A 13299-nucleotide genomic window follows, 5' to 3' on the forward strand; every position below is an offset into this window, starting at 1 on the left:
CCAAACCCTTTCTCTCGTCCCATCTTGTTGAAGAGTAGTCTGCACACCTTTTGCTTGTGGGCTTAAAGTTACATTGCCAAACACCTCTTTAGGAATTGGCAGACAAAGCTACTATTTTCAGCACCTTCTTTTAAGCCTTGACCCTACTGGAGATGGAATATAGGACAAAATAAGATAATTTACTCTTCTAGTGTGGTAATTCTTGTGTTATTAATCAATCTTACTTATATTTGTGTTTCTCTAAGCTGCACAATTCAACATGGTATGTACTTGCTTTAATTAATTTTGGCTCATGGAAAGAACAGGTTTTAATTATGGAACTCTTATTCCAACACATAACATTTTCAGAGAACAGGAAGTTGTTTTAAACCTCTCTCTTGGAAGCCAAGAAAGGCCTTGTATGACATATAAATGCACTGCAAGGCTAATGTGTGTACACTAAATGGCAGAAAGGAGACTTAAACCTGCTAGAAAGTCTAGAAAAGTAGTTAAAAAGGAAGAGGAGTATAAATTTCACCATGTTTAACACTTGGTGCGCTTCATAGAGAGGACTTTAAATGCACAAGAGGGAAAGGAAGTTGTTGGAAATATCCATGGCAGGTGCATTCCTTCTGTTACGAAGTCTCCCTGCAGTTTGGAAAGATGAAGATGGATAATCTGAGGTCTCCTCAGCAAGACTGAGGAATCTGCTCAGAGAATGCAGTGGGAATTTGCTGTCATGTTTCTGCTGAGGATTTCCTGAGAAGAAGCCTGGGACACACAACACACAGATGGTGTGAAACCTAAATTATATGTTTCGAAGCACTGGCTGTTCTGTGTGAGACAATCATACACTGAAAAATGAGTCATATTTTACTGAAAGTGCTGAGCTTTCTGCTAAGTGAAGGTGTTCCAAACTCTTCATGGATGTGAGGGACAGTCAGTGTGCTTTCCCTCAGGGTATCCCATGAAGTCAGTGGTTAATACAGAAAGTCCTCAGGATCTGCTTGTGCCAAGTTCCTGCTCTTTGGGAAAACTCTGACAGAGTACTTCTAATATGGGCAACTGTGAACTCAGTCTCTTTGAATGAGCCGGGGGACTTCACACCGTTTGATTTTCGTTTGCTTCTGGCCATTTGTGTGGTCTTATGTGACAGAAGGTCTCTTGCAGGTTCTCCTGTGGTGCCAGAGCCATCGGGAAGGGTGCGGGTGCTGTCTGGGGGCAGACAGCTCCAGGTTGCAGTTGCTGACCCGTCTGATGCTGCATCTTACACCTGTATTGCTTCAAACGTGGCTGGGAGTGCCACCAAAGAGTACATCCTGCAAGTGTACAGTGAGTGCCAGCAAAACTCTGATCACGGATTACCAGTTCTGCAATGATGTTATGGGAGTGTGAGGGTCTCCAGAGACACAGTGCTGACTGCAGGACAATTTAGAGTTAGTTCAAGGAGAGCGTTATGTCATTAAAATTTTGGCAATTTGGACCTATAGCTTGACCAAGACATTGCATATCCCTGTTGAAAGTGCACAATCCACAGATGTAACCCCTTTAGTCTTGTCCCCAAGCAGCAGTAAGTGATGACAACTGACTGAACTTAGATTTCCCTTCATTCCCTTAGACTTTACTGTATTTTTGTTAGGAATAAAAGGAGGTATTTTTAAACAATTCCACAGAGAAGAAAACCTTCCAAAATCTGTAGGGATTGACAGTGCTGGGGCAGTGTTTTTAAATATAATTTTTTCTCTTGTTTGCATTTTAAAAATTACCTTAAGTTAACATTTTAAAAAACATTTTTATTTTATGCTATGGGAGAGGGGGAAAGGAGGTGATTTGCCTTTTACTGGCTCTGCTGCTCTGGAAAATTGACTCAGCAGCAGGTGACGATTCTGAAGTGCAGCTTCTAGTTGACTCCCACACTGTGTGCCTTGTTTTTCCCTAGCTCGACCAACTATATCCAACAGTGGTCCCCACCCATCGGAGGTCATTGTCACGCAGGGAAGCGAAATATCCCTGGAGTGCGAAGCTCAGGGCGTTCCCGAGCCAGCAGTGGTGTGGCTGAAGGACGGGCGGGCACTGGGCAGTGGCAGTGGCAGTGGCAGGGACGTGGCAGTGCTGGCTGGGGGCCGTGTCCTGCGGCTGGAGCGTGCCCGCGTGTCCGACACCGGCCGCTACGTCTGCGTGGCCACCAACGCCGCCGGGCTGGCCGACAGGAAATACGACCTCAGCGTCCACGGTGAGTGGGGGCCACCTGGGCACGTGGAGATTCACCACTGGGTGGCCAAGCAAGGGTGTGGAGCTCAGTGCGCCTCCTGTATCTGCTGCAGGGGATGCAGCTCCAGTTGCAGTGTTAGGAAAAGCCCAAATCCAAGTTTATAACTCCTGAATATTTTAAAATTGTAGCCCTCTTTCTGTTAATATCAATCCACCCCAAGTTGCTTCATCACTCGAGCTAACCACAGGATATGGTACAATTTTACAGGACATTGGGGTGAGTGTCATGGTGGGAAATATTCGGTTGTTGGAGGGAGAAGGTTTAACCAAGACCACTCTCCTACTTGCCCTCAGTAAACTAATATTTGGGTGACACCACATTTTGTGAGCAAAATGAATTTGTATTTGCTCTGAAGTATGGCTTTTCCTTATTCTCTGCTGTAGTTCCCCCAAGTATTGGTGGTTACCTGCAGCTGCCGGAAAACATCAGCACTGTGGAGAAGAATCCCATCTCCCTGGTTTGTGAAGCCTCAGGAATCCCCTTGCCAGCAATAACGTGGCTCAAGAATGGGTTGCCTATCACCTTGAACAGCTCAATGCAAATCCTCTCAGGTACAAAAGCTGGAGGGCAGATGGCAACATTTCGCTTTGTCATTCCCAGAATTACACTTCATTTAGCTCTCCTATTTATTTTTCTCCACCTCTCCTGCTTCACAGTTGTTTTTACTGTTGAAAGAAGAAAAATCTTTGAAAGAAAAAATGACAAAAACCAAAGCGTATCTTTAATTTCTATGGGTCTGTATATGAAATCAAAGAGAGCTTCAGAGATGAATGCATGTAAAGGCATTTCTGGTCATGTTGTTTCTTTGACCTTGGGTTTGCCACTGGCAAGTAGAAATTTGGAGTGACCTTATTATTCTCTTCAACTTCCTGAAAGGTGGCTGTAGTCAGCTGGGGGTTGGTCTAGTTCACCAGGCAGCAACTAACAGAATGAGAGGACACATTCTCAAGCTGTGCCAGAGGGGAAATATAGGTTGGATATGAGGAAAAAGTTTTTCATTGAAACAATGATGAAGTGTTGGAATGATCTGCCAGAGGGGTGGTGGAGTCACCATCCCCAGATGTGTTTAAAAAAAGACGGGATGTGGCACTCGGTGACATGGTCTAGTTGAGGTGTTAGGGCATGGCTTGGACTCAATGATCTTGAAGGTCTCTTCCAACCTAGTCATTCTGTGAATTCTGTGAATTTCATGACAATACGTTTTGATGGAGTTTCTAATAGTCTGTGATAGCCACCATGCAAAGCCTGCATCATGAACCTAAGAAAACTATCAGACAGGTAAAGAGCTGGAAGGTATTTAAGAGCTCAGCTAGGACTGCATTTGAGGCTGATAAGCTTCAGGATATTTTAATGAGTGCAGCTTTTAATGTTACAGATAGTCCTGTCCTCTGTTTTTCCGTTTTTGCATATGGTGTGTGGAAAAGGGAGTGTGTGTGTGATTGTTTCCCAGTACGAACCTGGCTCTGGGAACTGCTCTGCATTCCCTTCTGTGTCAAGCTGCCATCAACAAAAATAACATCTTCTGGGCTTGATTGTTTCTGTCCTGTCTGTTGCTTTCTACACCCACACTAATCTCACCTCCTGGATCGTGAGTCAGGAAGGGAGAGACAAAAAGATGTTTATTGTCTCTAGATATTGGCTGTGTGGGAGGGGAAACACGCCAGGGCTCAGGGCTTTGTTTTCCTTCAAGCTTTGTGCTTCAGAAAGCTACACGTTGTTGTAGTGAACTGTAGCCAGCATGGCACTTGGAACTTTATTTGTGCTTGCACAGCTATAAAAAACAACAACAAAAATCCTCCCCTAATTTTGGAGTTAAATAACTTTGCCAAAGCAAGATTTTGGTTCTGTTGATTGAAAACATACTTGGCATTGTAGATACTTTCAGTGTGTGGACACACTGCTGGCAGCTTTTAGTCAGTTAATTCAGATAATGGAATCACAGAATATCCTGAGGTGGAAGGGACCCACAGGGACCATCCAATTCAACTCCTGGCCCCGCACAGGACACCCCAACAGCCCCATCCAGTGCTTGAGAGCATTGTCCAGATACTGATGTTTGCTTTTGATGATCCTTCCTGCATATCTTCCAGGAAAATGAAAAAAAAAAAATCCTGCTTTGCATGATGCCCATGCCCTAAGCTGCACAAGGGCTTCAGGAAGGAGAAGAGCTTTTGTTTAACCACATGTAGAAAATCCATCCTGCCTCAGCACGGGAGAGATGGGTGTACTCTGGTGTGTGGGGCCAGGGAAGGTCACAGTCTCCTGCAGGCAGGTTTCTGCTTTTGTTTTGGCCTTGTGCAGGGGTGAATGGGAGAAGGGATCAGGGAGACACGAGGCTGGAAGGCCTGAGCCTCGCTCAGTCTCCCAGTGCTCCCTCCAGCAGGCAGGATTCCTTGGGCAGAGGCATATCCAGTAACCAGCTCAGCAGTTGGTTCCTCCAAGTACATGATCAATGCTTTCTGGGCTGTGTCCCAACAGTGATAGCCACAGGCAGGAGCTGCCCAGGGCAGGTGTGATGTGGATTAAGGAATGGTTGCTGATGGAAGAGCTGCTGACCAGAAACTGGGAAAAGCTGTAGTTTGGCTTCCACCTCTGGCTTCACACTCAAATGCTCCCTAATGTCTGTTCTGCTGTTCCTCTGCAAAAAGCAAGGAAAGAGAAGTTACTCTGCGATGGCAAAGCAGGGGTATTCGTGATCTTTAGTCAAACATACTTGCAAATCTTCCTTTTAAATGAACTTGTCTGTACAAAGGTAACTTGACAACTACAGTGTTAAGAAGAATCTCTTCTTTTAAACCATTGCATGTAAAACAGTGCTATTTTCAGTTGTTATTAGTATTATTGATGGCACAATTAATGCAAATGCTGGAAGGGAGAAATGGAATTTTATTTCTTATCTATACATATGAAAATACCTTAAGGGTATTTATAACACAAGGTGTTTATAGAAATAAGCTTATTTTTGTGTGTACACACATAAAAAGCACTGATGAGGCATTATTCATTTTCCTGAATATTCATCTAGAATCTCGGTATAGCAAAGCACTCTTGTGAGTGAAAACCCTGCTGTCTGAGGTACTGTGTGCTGTCCCAATTTCCTGCCCAGAAGTGTGTGTTGCAAGCACAGCGTTCCTGCCACATTCCAAGTGCCAGTCCATGAATTCCGTGCAGTGGGGCAGGGTGTGTGTGCCCTGCCCTGCCGAGCCCTAGGATGGTGCAGGGTGGCAGGGCAGGGTGTGTGTGCCCTGGGGTGATGCTGGGTGGCAAGGCAGGGTGTGTGTGCCCTGCCCAGCCCTGGGGTGATGCTGGATGGCAGAGCAGGGTGTGTGTGCCCTGCCCAGCCCTGGGGTGATGATGGGTGGCAGAGCAGGGTGTGTGTGCCCTGCCCAGCCCTGGGGTGATGCTGGATGGCAAGGCAGGGCTCTGATGCTCTTTCGGCTGTCTCAGGGGGCCGGACACTGCGGCTCAGCCCCGTGGGAGTGGCTGACGAGGGACATTACACGTGTGTGGTGACCAACGCCGCAGGGGAGGCCAGGAAGGACTTCCACCTGTCTGTCCTGGGTGAGTACCTGCTTGGGTTTGGGGCATCACAAGAGAGGGGTTTGTTCTGTCACAGGGGGGCATTCTGTATTCTTTGCTGGTATTTTAAAAAATATTATGCCAAAACACACATCCTTAGGGGAAAAAAAGTGAATTTGATACCACAGACAGAAAATCAGGTTGTAAAGAGAAGCTTCTCCTACACAGAATCATAGAAACCTGGAAGGGTTTTGGTTAGGTTTAGCACATCTCATTCTTTCCCCCAGCCTCCATGCCCACCACTATCCTGGGTTGCTCCAAGCCCTGTCCAGCCTGGCCTTGGGTACTTTCAGGGATGACACCCTGTGTCACAGCCTTCCCACCCTCACAGGGAAGGATTCCCTCCCAATATCCCATGTATCCCTGCCCTCTGGCAGTAGGAAGCTATTCCCCCTTGTCCTGTCCGTCCTTGTCCAAAGTCCCTCTCCAGCTCTCCTGAAGCCCACTGAGGTCCTGGAAGGGGCTCCAGAGTCTCCCCTGAGTCTTCTCCAGGATCAGCAATCCCAACTCCAATACAATGGAAGCCTTCAGTTAGCAGAGCCTTTAGTATAACAAAGGATATAAACCAATGTGGTAGAGGGTGATTCTGCTGATGTACTTAGGCCAGGAGTTGTCTAGCAGGCTCTTTAGATGCTATTTGGAGCCATTAATGTATTATTTTATCAAATGGCTTAGTTCTGCAAATCAGTATTTTCCCCAGAAAACACTACTTTTTGGTTTAGTAACTGTTATTTTTATCAATAATTGTCTGGCCTGGCAGAGTGCAGGTTTTCTCACAGAATTTCTGTGTAGAATTTTGTTCTCAGTTTCTTTCTCTGGGGTGCTGAGCATCCTCATCTTCCCTTGCCTTCAGCTGACTTGGACATATTCAGCCTGTAAATGATAATTCCCATTCAAGTCAGTTCATGTGTATTTGATGAGCTCATGGAAGTGTAAGTGTGGTAGAATGGAAGAGATGGATAAACACTGGGAAGCATTCATTGTCTGAATGTTTTCTTTGGAGGGTTTTAGTAGCAGGATGTTCTTGAGGCTTCTGGGAATCTCTATTGCCCAGTGAAGCTGATTTCAAGTGGAAAATTTCATTGTTCAGTCCTCTCTTCCCTCCCCCCCAGTAATTTCTTTGTCTTTTAGAGGACAGTTACTGGAATGGGGCCTAACAGTGGCACAGAATCCTCTCCAGTCACTGTCAGTGGGAACTGTACACAGACATGCCAGGGGTTTTCTGGGTTATTGTAGGAGGTGCAGCAGTTTGCAGGCAGAGCTTGGTGTAATAAGCACAATATTTATAGATTTGTAAAAGGTTTGGTGTGTCTTTGCCATATTTTTGAAATTAAGATGTGTTGACGACTTACTGTATTATTTTGGAGTCAAAGCGATGAGTTGCTGTCTTTGTTTATGAATAGTAGTAACTTCTGGCCTGACTTAAGTCGTGAACTTCATGATTTTATTTCCCCCTCATTTGTTTCCTTCACTATAGTTTGAACTCTTCATTAGTTATCAGAAATCTGGTGTAACATTCTTGTCTCTGTTGACAATTAATTCTGCATATTTCCATGGTTCATTCTTTTATAAAATGTTTTTTTCCAGCAGTGAGCTAGATCACAAATAAGCTGCTAAATAGATTTTGATTCCTTTCTTTTTAGATCTTCTATCTAGGCTGAAAGTTTGCATTTTGCGGGATTATTAAAGCATAAATCTGGTTCCTTACTCTGACCATTTTATTACAAAATTTCCTATATCTTCTGGAGCTGCTTTCTAATAACTACTATAGGTCTCCTTTTCAGCCTGTTACACTCCATGCCTGCTTCAACTTGTAGTGCCAGTTTCTTTTGGCCTAATCTACAAGTGCCTTTACCTTGAAAGAAATAATTGATCACAGCTTTTAACCACCACAGCTACTCCCTAGCACGTTCATAATCTGCTCTCCTCATCCAAAAGCATAAGTTGACCGGGATAATTTGGATACATGACAGCCACATTAGCCATACAGTAGGAGTTTCCTTGCCTTGGGTTGGCTGTTTGGGTGGATGGGATAAATATTTTAGGGGTTTTATCTTCCACTTCCCTAGAGAAATGTAATTTGTACCACAGCAAGGTTTCTTTGGACCTATGTAGCATATTCATTCCCTTATGGAATTAGCTGTATTTGCAGAGAGCACTGATAAGCTGTGGCACAGCATTCACTTGTTGGGAATCTGTTGTATTGCTCTTGGTTTTTTATGGCAGTTACTGTGTAACCAAAGAGGAGTTTGTTTTCCTAATCCTTTGTTCCTGGGCTCACCCCTCCTAGCATCATCAAGTAGCCTGTTGCATTTCAGTGTTGCAAAGAATCCATGCTGATGCTGTGTCCTTGCCTGTTGCAGTGCCTCCAGGGATTGTGGGGGACAATGAACTGGAAGATGTGAAAGTGAAAGAGAAGCATGGAGTTACCCTGATGTGTGAGGTGACAGGTAAAAGAACAGTTTTTGATTTGCCTTTGCTCATCAAGCCATGGTTAGATCACTACTGGTGCTGCACAGCCTATTTTAAATGGGATTTCAGTCCAGCGGGATTTTTAAATCCCAGGTTTCACTGTGGTGCTTAGAGCAGGACTAAGCACTCCTTGTAAAGGTTGGATGAGATGAACCAGGAGGGATGTTGCTGTGATATTTCTTCTCCAAAGGCCTGTGGAATTTCAGAGAAGGTGTATATCACTTCAGGTGGTTCAGAGACTTCAGAATGCATATTCCAAAACTTCCCTCCTTACATGTACATGAAAAGCACTCTTGAAACTGTATTTTCCTGTTTCACAGAAATCTTAGTATATTCTAGAGGTTATGCACCAACTCATGTTTCCCATTTTCCCAACTCCATCAAGGGAACCCCATGCCACAGGTCACGTGGCTGAAGGATGGGCAGGCTCTGGTGGAGGCTGCAGATGCCAGGATCGTGTCCAGTGGGCAATCCCTGCACATCCCTGAGGCACAGCTCCTGGACACGGGCCGGTACACATGTCTGGCATCCAACACTGCTGGGGACAGGAGCAAAACCTACAGCCTCAACGTGCTTGGTGAGCAACTGGGCTGCCTCTGCCAGAGGAACTGGCAGCTGGGAAGAAAGGGAGGGTCCTGTTGGAATTCTCTAGGGCTTTATTGACAGCAGTGCAGAGGTTGTCTGTCTGTGATTAGAATTTCACATCTTAGTAATTGATAAGTGATAGTGGTTTAGTAGAAACACCAGTGTTGTGCTTTAGATAGCAGAGCTGGAACATAGGGAACCTTCACATCGTCCCTATGGAATGGGCAGGACAGCACTTTGGCTTATTGTGATTCAAGGAAGGAGCATCTGAAGAGCATTTCAAATTGTGATCTCTTCAGAAAAGCTGAAACCATCTGCGCTTCTCATTTTGTTTTGTTTTGTTTTCCATAATGGTTGTTGCACAACAAAGTGCAAACAATGGTGAGTTTGTTTCCCTCAAACAACTTGTTCCTAGGCTCATCCCTCCTTCCAGGATCATCAAGCAGCAGTTCTGCTCAAGGAGTAGTGGTTGCATTCCTTGCGACCTTAGCTTGACAAAGGCATGGATGGGAGTGAATTCCACTCATTTGGGATCACTGCTGACTTCAGGACAAAACATAAAACCAGCTGAGTGTTGTTTGGGTCTGGGTTTTGGTGCTCCTTGTAGGAAAGCCCCCCGCTAGCTGAAGCTGCAGCCAGATTCCTAGACTGAACAGGGATCAGAAAACAGGCTTTTCTGAGACGGGCTTTCGTCCCTGTGGTTACTGATTTTGTTGTTCCCAGTGGCTCCAAGCATTGTGGGAGCAGACAGCCAAGGGAATGCAGAGGATGTCACTGTTATCCTCAACAGCCCCACCTCGCTGGTCTGTGAAGCTTATTCCTACCCCCCAGCCACCATCACCTGGCTGAAAGATGGGAATCCCTTGGAGTCCAGCAGAAACATCCGTGTTCTGCCAGGTAAACTCTGCTCTTACTGAGAAATAACACCTAATGCTTTTATTGCATGTTTTTCTGTTACAGACTTCTTTTAAAAAATAGAAGGATATATTTTTCTTAAGTGTAATGGACTGGCACAGGTTGTCTAGAGAAGCTGTGGCTGCCCCATCCCTGGAAGTGTCAAAAGCCAGGCTGGATGGGGCTTGCAGTAACCTGGGATAGTGGAAAGTGCTCCTGCCCATGGCAGGGGCTTTAAGTTTCTTCCAACCCAAACCATTCTGGGGTTCTTTGTACTTCTCTAGCACTTCCTATTCCAGTATTTTTAAGTACTTCACAATTAACTGATCGTTTATATGTGTTTTGTTATGTATTTATCCTTTTGTACCATCAAAAAAATTGATGGGAAAATTCATAGGAGTTAATGATAAATATAAATGACTTGCAATTAAGTGTGGAAGTTAGATGGAGAGAGATATAAATTAATAAAGAGAATGAGATGGGATTTTTCTAGGTCATTAGTAGTTTGCCGTTTTTAGTTAGTAGAATAATTTTTCCCTAGTACCTGTGGAGCTTCAGAGGGAACACTGGAGTACTGTAGATGTACAAGTACCTTACCTTGCTAACTGCAAGAGTTCAGAGAAAGAATGAGTCCTGGCTAAATATCTTCAAGAAATTTCCTGCACAGATTTCTTGAGAAATTTCTGAACAAATTTCCCAAGAACCCATAAGCAACAGGGTTAAGATCCACAGCACTGCCATAAATCATGCACTCATTTGTTACATGTGGTAGTAAGCAGTCAGGTTTTCTGGTCTTCAAAGGGCAGATTTTGGACAAAAGGGTTGGAAATATGCTGCATTTAAAGTATTTAAGTATTTAAATAACTGGGAAGCAAGAATATGGTGTGAGTGCTATTAAAGGTTGTTGTCTTTGGCAGGTGGGCGGACCCTGCAGATCCTGAATGCCCAGCAGGACAGTGCTGGAAGATACACCTGCATAGCCACAAATGAGGCTGGAGAGACACTGAGGCACTATGAAGTGAAAGTCTACGGTATGGCAATGCTTTTGGTTTTTGAAATTTCTTTTAATTTTGCATTTTTCCATTTTACCCATTGCAGTGTTGTCTGTCCTGCTGAATACAAGATTTCCTATTAGTGGCTTTGCTGGTCAAACATCTGCATTAGCTCCTGGCATTGCTGGAGGAAAGACACCAGAAAAGTTGATTGTTGCATTCTTTGCAATGTTGTGCTAAAAGCCTTTATATCACCCAGGGGAGGACATTTAAGAAATACTGAACTCCAGTTTCCTCTGAAATCTTTTGGTGCTGATTTTCAAGTCACATGAGTGCAGCAAAATGGGAGATGTGAGCAAAGAATCTCCTGAGCACAGAAACCATTTTAGAAAAATAGGCGAGGGCCTCTAACATCTAGTGGGACACTTTATTGAGGAAGTTAAAACAGGAGGATACTATTTTTATATCCTTCCATAAGATTCCATATGCACAAAAATGTTCCCATTCAAGTCTTTCTGTCAGCACATTATCCTCTGAGCATCTCTACCTAAATACTCAGTTTTAATGCTCAAGCTCTTCATTATGGGCTCAATCAATCATGATTTTTACCTTTTCTTTTTAAATTTCCCAGTCTGATTTGTAATTGGTTTGCTCCCTTACAGTAACCATACTGTTATTTAATTACATTAAGTCCCTAATAAGGCCCCACTGGATTTAGAATAATGAAAAGGTGACAAAAATGTTCATTATGTGGCTATGTGGGAACGTAACACCCTCCACCCCCAGATGCCATTGCAACTGTCAGTTATTAGGGTACTGTAAGTATTAAAATTCCCAGTGGAAAAAAAGAGTAGAAAATGCTCTGAAAGCATTTTATATAATTTCAAAAATATTATGAGACCAAGCTGGGGGGTAGCTGAAGAATTTTGAAACATTCTATTTTCCTTCTGATTCAGAAAGAAACAAGATTTTGCAACACTGGGATTTCAGTGGAAATGTTGAGTTTTGACCAGCTACCCTGAGTGTAGACTTGTGATCAAACATGTTTCTGGGAATACTAGTTTCCATTAAAATGCTTTTTAATGACTACAATACCCTGCACTTTATAGAATTGAAACCAGGCATGTAATGAAGTGCTGTAGTTAGGTAGGGCTGGAGCCAGGTTTGCAGGTTTAAAAACCTGCATGTTTAAAAGTGTTGAACACAGCTTTGTGTATTTTTGTACATAATACCTGTACTAAAAGTGGCTGAAAATACATACATATATATAAAAGTAATAATTTGGCTGTGGGCAAGAGGCAGTTTATTGGGGGAATGCACTTGCTTTCCTGGAAGTTATCATCTGGGATCTCCCTTTTTCTAGTTAATGTTGAAATGCTGCAGCAGCCAGTAAGCCATGACAGTCTCTCCCCCTTCTGCTTTTGTCTGTGTGCAGTTCCACCCACCATTGCCAAAGGGGATATCTCGGGGACAGGGCTGTCCCCCAAGGAGGTGAAGATCAAGGTGAACCACAGCCTGACTCTGGAGTGTGAAGCTCACGCCATTCCTGCTGCTGCCATCAGCTGGTACAAGGATGGACAGGCCAGTCACAAACTCGATTCCTTCCCGAGGGCATGTGGGACAGGAACAGCTGTGTGTTCCCTGTCCCTGGAAATAGCATCCATGCAGGGCAGCAGGAGTCACCCTCACTCCCTGCTGCTGGCAGAATCACTGCCCGGCAGTTTGGCACGTTTGCTGTCACCCAGACCTCTGAAAATCGACATCCCGCCTTTTGGTGGGTGCCCGGCAGTGCCGGAGTCAGCGGGGCTGGAGGCTCCAGGCCTGGCACTGGCTGTGCTGTGCTGTGAGAGGGAGTGCCCTTCTTGGCAGGAGTCCCATGGTGTGGCCACAGGGCCCGTGGCTGTTGTGTAAAGCCCCCAAAGGCTCTGTTACAGATGGTTCCCTCAAGTGCTGCCCTTGCAGAAGTTGCAGAGCCTCCCCCTCGGTCCTGGCAGAGCTCACAAAGCCACAAGAGCATCTGGCTGCTCCGGGGGGGTAAGGCACAAGTCCTGCCACACACAGCGCTTCATGAATCCTTCTGGAGGGCTTGGGAAGGGCAGGGCCTCGGGGACGCACTGAAATACAGCACGGGGATCAATAAAAAAGGAACTGTGCTGCTCTTATATGAGAAAGGAGAGTATAATCTCTTGCTTGAGCTGTTCTTGGTAGGGCACTCATCATGGAGCAGCTCTTCCTGGATTTAGAAAGCATGAGGGAATAACTTGGATGATTACTCTCTGGCTCTTTCAAGTGTCCTGCTGTTCTGGGATCCTTGGGAGTCCTGGCCATATGGCCAAAGAAAAGCTCAATTTGGGGAGTTAAGAGGTCCCCAAAGGCAGTGGCTGTGCACACCTGACTGCCAGTGGCACAGCAGCTGCTGCTCCTTAGGCTTCCCTGGGTGAAGACTCCTGTCCATGGGCTGAATGAATTGTCCCCTGCAGGCCAGGAGTTCAGTGCTGACTCCCTAATCATGGAAGCATGGATTCA

The 13299-nt window shown here is 45.0% G+C and overlaps 1 protein-coding gene across 1 annotated transcript in view; it reads left to right on the forward strand.

The window, feature by feature from the left end:
* The window catches only part of HMCN1 (hemicentin 1), a 165482-nt gene that overhangs the window by 103427 nt on the left and 48756 nt on the right, over positions 1–13299 (forward strand). The window contains exons 44-52 of the mRNA XM_088170182.1: positions 1150–1311; positions 1919–2212; positions 2635–2802; positions 5699–5812; positions 8194–8280; positions 8688–8879; positions 9611–9784; positions 10699–10812; positions 12209–12354. Coding sequence (XP_088026308.1) covers positions 1150–1311; positions 1919–2212; positions 2635–2802; positions 5699–5812; positions 8194–8280; positions 8688–8879; positions 9611–9784; positions 10699–10812; positions 12209–12354 — 1451 coding nt within the window. The remainder of the gene's footprint in view (positions 1–1149; positions 1312–1918; positions 2213–2634; positions 2803–5698; positions 5813–8193; positions 8281–8687; positions 8880–9610; positions 9785–10698; positions 10813–12208; positions 12355–13299) is intronic.

Source organism: Sturnus vulgaris, chromosome 9, assembly GCF_052056855.1.
Source record: "Sturnus vulgaris isolate bStuVul1 chromosome 9, bStuVul1.hap1, whole genome shotgun sequence".
Classification (NCBI taxonomy): domain Eukaryota; kingdom Metazoa; phylum Chordata; class Aves; order Passeriformes; family Sturnidae; genus Sturnus; species Sturnus vulgaris.